This window comes from Garra rufa, chromosome 12 (assembly GCF_049309525.1).
Source record: "Garra rufa chromosome 12, GarRuf1.0, whole genome shotgun sequence".
Classification (NCBI taxonomy): Eukaryota; Metazoa; Chordata; class Actinopteri; order Cypriniformes; family Cyprinidae; genus Garra; species Garra rufa.
Window position 1 is genome coordinate 262,600 of NC_133372.1, and position 7,909 is coordinate 270,508.

The 7,909-nt window shown below is 45.7% G+C and overlaps 1 protein-coding gene across 1 annotated transcript; it reads left to right on the forward strand.

Annotated features, from left to right (window-relative positions):
- The first annotated feature begins 483 nt into the window (after positions 1–483).
- On the forward strand, positions 484–4,486 carry lyl1 (LYL1 basic helix-loop-helix family member). Its single transcript, XM_073852386.1, has 4 exons — positions 484–860; positions 2,119–2,686; positions 3,126–3,220; positions 3,379–4,486. The coding sequence occupies exons 2-4, from the start codon at positions 2,211–2,213 to the stop codon at positions 3,873–3,875; spliced, it is 1,068 nt and encodes a 355-aa protein (XP_073708487.1). The 5' UTR covers positions 484–860; positions 2,119–2,210; the 3' UTR covers positions 3,876–4,486.
- Positions 4,487–7,909: the final 3,423 nt, after the last annotated feature.

Consider the following 7,909-nt stretch of genomic DNA (forward strand, 5'->3'; position numbering starts at 1 on the left):
TAAATTTGAGTGTTAACTTACTAATGAATCATAATTTCTGTGTGAAAATGTCGGTAGTCTGATTTAACGCTCAGATTCGTGTGTGTTGGTTATTGAATGAGACGCAGTATTTGTGGAGCTGCGCAGTGAGGCCTGATGAAGATGTGATGATGATGATGAAGAGTTTGAACATCATAGTTTCTGTCTGAATGTATTCACTCAAACTCCAGCAGAACAGAATAAATGCTGCTTCACCTTCGTTTACTTCAGTTTGACTGTGTGAGAGAGAACTTTTACAATGTTATTCAATTGTGATGTAAGTTGTGCTTCCTTTTGGTCGAGATCCAAGAACCTTCAGTGTCTGAGGCTGACCAGAGAGAGAGAGACGGTGAGAGAGAGAGACGGGTGGGGGGGCTCTTATCTCAGGCCTGCAGGCACTTTTTTTACTCTTATCAGCATCACCATATTGTACAAGTACATCCTCCTGTCCAGCAGAGAGCGGAAAACACTCTCTCTCTCTCTCTCTCTCTCTCTCTCTCTCTCTCTCTCTCTCTCTCTCTCTCTCTCTCTCTCTCTCGTCCAATACTAGTTCAGCTCAACTGGTGTCCAACTAGAGCACCATGTCTGCTGGTGATGGGGGGGCTGATGGAGAGAGAGACGGGCGCATGGGCACACGTGCATCACTTCTACATCGGCGCATGTTGCAGCGGTCTGTCGTTCCTGCTGTGAGGTCATCGTGTCTCTGATCTTCACTGAAAGCTGGAGAAACTGGTGGAGAACGGCACTCAGGAACGGGAAGGAAGCGCGAGGAGACGCGTGGAGGAGAGTGCGCTTCGCAGACGGCGTGAATGAAGACGACAGAGAAAGTGACCACAAACACGGTGAGTGACCGACCAGATCTCGCACGCCTCACCGCAGCACACGCTTTCCGTTCGTCTGACCGCCGCTGATTTGATTCTGAAGCAGTGCTGACACTGAATAACTTCATATGTGTGTTCAACAACACTGACACGTCTTGAATAGGAAAAGAGAACAAGCTCATTAGAGAATCAGAAAGTTCTTGTAAACTGACGTGGACATTAAAAACACAACGACACAAAGGTTTGGAAAGAGAGAGACACGTCGGAGGAACCGTTGTGACCCGTGAAATGCGTGACGTTTCCTGTGAGTGACCATCTGAAAACACACGGAGCTTCTAGAATGTCAGGTGTTTTGTTAAGGATCGGACTGGTCGTTATGAAAAATAAAGTTCATTAAATTGGACAGAAAGAGGAACAAGTGTGAGGAATAACAGCCGTCGTTTGAAAGAGGGAAACGTGAAGGAAAGCGTTTGCAGAAGCTTGTGTTGAATCGCTCTTTGTGTCTGTGTGAAGACATTCATTGATCATGTCTGTCATAGCGATCGACTCATTGATCAGTCAGTGACTCATGTCAGAACTGATCCTTAGACAGATGATATACGCATAATACAAGTAACAACACAACTAACGCAAGTGAACACTGATAGCAGCTGTTCCTGATGAGCTCAGAATCAGAGAGATTAGTTGTTTTGGCCAGCGTTAGTACTAAATGCAGAACGACTTCAGGCCATGAAAGGTATAAAGTTTAAAGAGTGTCAAACCCTAACCCACTCCTGATCCCATGATAATCAATGTTTTTTGTTTTTTCTTGCTCCTCAGATGAGCTGTCATGTCCAGTATATTAACTGATGTTCACACTGGGTCAATCACACTTCAGCAGTGATGTGTTTGTTGATCATTAAAATGTGTGAAGTGAATTCTCCGAAGTAGAGTGACACCAGATTCACCTGCAGTGTGAACGTGAATCAGCATCCCCAGAGCACACCTACATATTATGTACTGGCTGCGGACAAACGGTTGTTTAAAGGCATTTACAAGCTGGTGTGACCTTTTAAGGTCTTTCCAGTTCTTTTGGACTGTTTCAAGAGTTCAAAATGGTTTGTCATACCACTCTGGCTGGCAAACATTAATGTCATTGTAGCCGTTTTTTGTTTGGAATTATGTCACACCAGTTTGATCTTCATATATTGGAGGCTATATATGATGATGATGATGATGATGTGATTTCAGAAGCTGTCTGTCAAACTCAATTCAAAATCAGAATGTTCTGTTCTTTCAGGACCGAACAGAAGCAACTAAATCTGCAGAGTTCTCCATGAGGTGCGATGACAAGAAGCTGAGAACATCAGGAGAGCACATCAGTCTCAAGTCATGATGGAGAAGAACGAGCCGCCCGTCTCGCCGTCCTCACCGTCTCCGTCTGTCCTCCAGCACGTCATTCCTGCTCGCATGAGTTCCCCTGACGCTAATGCGTCTCGTGAAGCAGAGAGCCGTACGGACGCGACACCCAGCGCAGCCGAACCAGAGGCCACGGGAGCCGAGATGGATCAGGCGACAACACCTCGACAGAGCTCCCCCGTCACATCCACGGACTCGGGTGCTGAACGCGTGTCCTCATCCTCGTCCTCCTCGACGTCCCTCCCGCCCAACATCCCGGTCATCAGCCTGGCTCACAGCAAACCCCCCATGCCTCCCCTCTCCATGCTGACGGCCCTGCACCCCGCTCCGCATCTCCCTCACGGCCCCGCGGAGCTGCGACTGGCGCAACTTTCCTCGCTGTCTGGCGCCGGACCCGCCGCGGCCCTCCTGCCTCCGCCCTTCCTGCAGACGCACCCCTTCATCAGCAGGTGAGATGCGATTAAACCCACAATTATTACCCGTTATATTCCTTCACCGCACGTCAAGAGCTTCTTCATTTGTGTGTTTTGAGTTGGAAATAAATCAGCACCTGATGCTGGTGAGCTGGAGTGTGTTGCGGTGCAGTGTTAGAGTTATTCATGTCTGGAGCACAAACACTCCAGGTTAATAGTCTTATCGAGAATCAGGATAAAAAACAAACTAATGTTATGTTTTCCTGTAAACCAGAGACTTGTTGAACCTCAGTAAATATACAGCAGTGTCTCAAAGCACCGTGGAGAGAATGAAGTCTGATCTATCTGAGCTGTGCGGCTGTAATGAGAACAGAATGACGACAGTCACGTTTGTCTAATCACTCAGGATTGCTTTTATAGATTTCTCTTTGTCATGCGTCTCCTTATGTCGCAGTGTTTTCTATCTTTCTCTCAGCTCTTTCCTCGGACCATCTGGAAGCTTCGGAATCTTCGGTAACGCTCGAATGAAGAGACGCCCATCCACGCACTTCGAAGTGGACCTCAATGACGGTGCGTCTTTTAATTCATGAATGTTTCGTGAAAACTACTTGTGAGGAGGCGCATGTTGTTTTTACTCTTCTTAACCTTTGGTTCAGCATCTTCATGAAACCAGATGAATTTAGCATGTGTTGAAGTTCAGCTGTATCTAACGTGGTGTTTTCCTCCAGGTCCTCCTCAGAAGTTGGCTCGGCGCGTCTTCACCAACAGCCGCGAGCGCTGGCGGCAACAGAATGTCAACGGCGCTTTCTCTGAGCTCCGCAAACTCATCCCGACCCATCCGCCCGACAAGAAGCTCAGCAAGAACGAGATCCTGCGCCTTGCCATGAAGTACATCGACTTCCTCGTCCAGCTGCTGAACGACCAGACGAGCGATCAGACGCGGAAAGGCACGACGGAGGTTGCGGTGGAGGGACGGGAGGAGGACGGGAAGAAGGACGGAAGCGAGGCTTTGGGAAACGGCGGCTCCCCGTCCCGTAAAAACAGAGACTCCACGGACTCCGTGACGGTGCTGACGGGGTCGTCCGGCTCCAGTTGTTACGGCGACACGGACAGCGAGGACAGCACGGGGCCGCGGACCTGCGGCGTGGAGACGAAACACGGCGGGATCACGGAGAAGGTTCAGGAACAGATACTGACGGTCACAGCGAGCAGCTACCAGCGGTGACCAGCACTGACACGCTGGAGGAATATCCAACCCTCTGTGCATTTGACAACCTGACAGGCAGTTTACTTTTTGAACATTTTCGGATCAGGTTAAGTTCATGGCTTGCATTCCTGATCCACGTTTTGTGTGTTGAGTTAGCTGTGTCACGTGATCCTTCATTTCCGCCACTTCTCCTTTTAATTTCCTCTCGCTGGTATTGGAAGGAGCTGTATGTGCGGCTCGGTCAGGGAATAAGTAGAGCGTGTGAGTTCCTCGTGAGATCATGAGTACCTCAAACTTCACATCTGCGACTGTCTGAACCGTTCTGACTGGATTATTTAATAATGTGTTGATCTTTAGCATCACAACTCTTTTCTGCTAAATGGAGACGAATGGAGAACAGCTCAGGATGTGCTAGCTCAGTGTTCACACATCATGTCCTCTGTGGGCATCTCAAGACCTGCAGCATCTTCAGGAGAATCTGATGGGAAGTGACCGATCACAATCTTCGTTAGCTCCGTCTGAGTTAGCAAATGTTTGAATGATGTGAATATGGATGTAAAGCTGTTCAGAAGTTGTAATTATGTGGCTTGTGTTGAAATAATTTTGGTTTGAATAAATTAAACATGATAGTTTTCAGAGTTTCTCTCTCGTTTTCACTTCCTAATAAACACAGGAAGCCTTTAGCACTAGTGTACCATAATTAAAAGTGTTAGGTGTGTAAGTGATTCACAGAGAATGATGGGAAGTGTAGTTTTAAGGCACAAGTCTGAGTTTATGAACTGGATGAGCGAGTGTTTCAGCTGCAGAGCTGTTCTTCGTCAACACAAATACAAACACAATGAACTTTGTTCAGATTCAATCTGATTGGTCGCCTGGGTTGAAATTCGTGTTCCAGGATGTGATCGTCTATGGTACGCCAGGAAATGCCAGGGTTTGGCAACTGCCATAGTCTACCATACACAAACACCAGCCCTTTCATGCTCCATAATAAAATCATTAAAATTGTATGTAGTAGCTCAGTTGTCAAAGGTAAATGTTGAGTAGTTTTTATTATTAGGCATGTTGTGAAACACGCATGTTATTGTCAGTGTCTTGATTTCATGTCATTGCCTTTTTACTCGTATAGTAAACACTGCTTCAACAGGTCAAATGCTCACTAACCCAGCTGATGCTGTAAAACGGTTTTCTGCAGCGGAGGGTCAGCGGGCGTCTGTTCTCGAGCGGTTCTCCAGGGTGGACGTGTCTTCTGCACTTATTGTGTCCCTCGGCCGGTCGTCCGGAACAGATGGGACGTCCTCTGGCTCTTGTGTGATTAGGATTTTCCAAGATTTTTCATCATAGAGAGCCGGGACAGGAAAATAATTTTGTTTAAAAAAAGGCCCGTCCTGTAGCCGGATGCAGTTTATCCATGACAGAACCGTGAGAATACGAGCGGGATGGAAAAACTGACGCTGTTTAGCCGTGCTGTTTTTCCCACTGCAGCTGTGGCTGTGTGTGCGCGTGTGTGTGTGTGTGGGGTCAGGGGTCAGAGGTCAACTGTGGGTTTGATTGCCTCTCGTCTCTCCTGTCGTATCAGGTGTCCAGGAAGCTCCTACAGTTGCTGCTGTCTCATCGCCAGCCAACCGACTTCCTGCCGTGGCCGCTGGTGGCGCGCAGCTAAGAAGAGGTGGGAAGAAGAAAAAGTGAAAATCATCCTCTCCATTTCAGCTCATCCGTCACACGCACACACTCCTGCAAACCGCATGGCAGAAAGGGAAACTTGCATAATGCTGTAATTCAGGCTTGAATGACACGCCGCAAACGCCCGCTTGGGCCTCAGGACGCCGCGTGTCGCACTCGACGGGATGCGCTCACGTAGTTGAGGGATACACGAGGGCCGTGCAGCGAGCGTTTCCCGTCTCTCTGTGCTCTGATACCGAGGCCTCTGGGGGGGCAAATGGCTGTTGTGAGACGCCGAGATAAACCCCCCCGATGCCCCCGGAGCAGGGCATTATGGGTACCACACCCTCAGAACTGGCACTGCGCTCGGCCACCTGCACGGTTTCATCATGCCTGCAGTGGTTGCCGCGGTTACGACATCCCTGATGACACTGAGCACTTCCTCTGGCCAAGGTCTCTCACAGACACACACACAGGGTTACCCAACCTCTGAGTTTCTGTGTTAAAGTTTGGACACAAAGTGTAACCTACGGCTGAAATTATGCTGCACGTTAGTTTTAGAGGAAAATGCAAGCATTATTTAATAAAGTTGAGATGTGTTAATTGAAAACTCAGGATGCACCTCATGAGTTTAAAGGGGTCATTGGATGCCCATTTTCCACAAGTTTATATGATTCTTTAGCGTCTTAATGAAAAGACTTTATACTTTGGTTAAAAATTCTCAATAGTAGTGTAAGAAGCACCCTTTTACCTTGTCAAAATCAGCTCTGCAAAATTTCAGCTCATTTTAAGACATGCCACCTTTAAATGCCATCGAGTTCTGCTTGCCCCGCCCCTCTCTAGGATTATGTTTACTTTACCGCGTTTAGCTGCATTTAGCCGTGTTTATCAGCGAAACTTGCCAACAAGCACATTATTAAGAAAGGCCATTTGCAAAGATGCATAAAAACCCTTCTACTCACTTCTGCTGTGGGTGAAACTGCATCGGGAATGAATTGCATGAACATAGACGCATATGTAGATCGGGATCGGCGCTTTCCATTTAAAAACGAAAGTAACGTTCTCTGCATCTTTAGCGGCTCAGATGTCGGGAGTAAATGACGACTGCTGTGTTCATTATTACATCCAACAACAGAACACCTCAATCGCTCAATTAGAGTCTTCCTCTGCACCTGATGGTGATCACCTACACAATGGTGATCACAGTTGGATTGTTTCAGCTCGGTGAGGGCGGAGCTAAGGTAAGGGCTCATGTCAGTCAACTGTGTATCTTCACAATGACAATAAGCTAAGAATGAACTGATTTTAAAAAGGGGATTTTACTTTTAAAGATTAAAAAAATACCACTGGGTGGATTTTTATCATTGTAGGGTGGTTGTGTACACAAACTGACAACACACATTAATGTTCAAACAACATGGAAAAGTTAGTTTTGCACCTGATGACCGCTTTAAGAGAATATTTACCCATGTGAAAAAGCTCAAATATAAAAGTTTGGTAGTACTTTATTTTATAGTCCTGTTCCACATGTGCACACTATTTACTTATTATAGTGATTACAATAATTGGGTAATAACTAGATACTAACTTAAGTACATTTACTTGAGTAATTTTTTGTACTTTTAAGAGTAGATTTCCCTTATGAAAATTAACCATGGTTTTATTACAAATAAAAAACAACAACAGCAACAAAACACACACACACACACACACACACACGGTTACTACACTTTTAGTATAATAAAAACATGGTTAATTTTCATAAGGGGTAGGTATTTTAACTTGAGTACATTTCTAACAAAAAAAAATGTACTTTTACTCAATTATATTGTCAATTCTCAAATATAAGTAAATTCATTTTGCATCTTCATGATAGTTGATCTATAATGGGTGATGGGCAAGTAGTCTAATGTTAGTGCCCTGATAGCACACGTACATCTCAGAGACGTCTATTTGACGTCTGCATTAACATCTGCAAGACGTAGTTTGCTTATCTGCAATACGTTTATTGGACGTTTCCAATCAGATGTCAAATAAATGTCTTTAAGATGTTTATGATTTAGAATGTATGTTAAACAGACGTCTGCCAGATGCTTTCCAGATCAAGAGATCTTTAACAGACGTCTTGCAGACGTACGTGTGCTATCTGGGTATAATCTATTATTTACTCATAAAACCCATGTATGTGTATGTGAGCAGCATGAAAATATTCTGTATGAATGAACATAAATGTCAGATGCAGCTTCTGTTACACCTTTGCAGTGTATTTTGCAGGAAGTTTGCTGCCGTAATAAGGCTGAAGCAGGAGCAGTGATACCACGCAGCACATGTGCAAATGCTAAACTAACTGGGAACTCATTTCTGATAATACTCCGCCTGCTTCGGCCATATTA

Excerpts from the sequence above, each read along its gene's own strand:
- lyl1 (XM_073852386.1), top strand. The coding sequence starts at position 2,211 with ATGATGGAGAAGAACGAGCCGCCCGTCTCGCCGTCCTCACCGTCTCCG. Across the intron at positions 2,687-3,125 it reads ACGCACCCCTTCATCAGCAG|CTCTTTCCTCGGACCATCTG; the intron begins GTGAGATGCGAT and ends TCTTTCTCTCAG. Across the intron at positions 3,221-3,378 it reads CGAAGTGGACCTCAATGACG|GTCCTCCTCAGAAGTTGGCT; the intron begins GTGCGTCTTTTA and ends GTTTTCCTCCAG.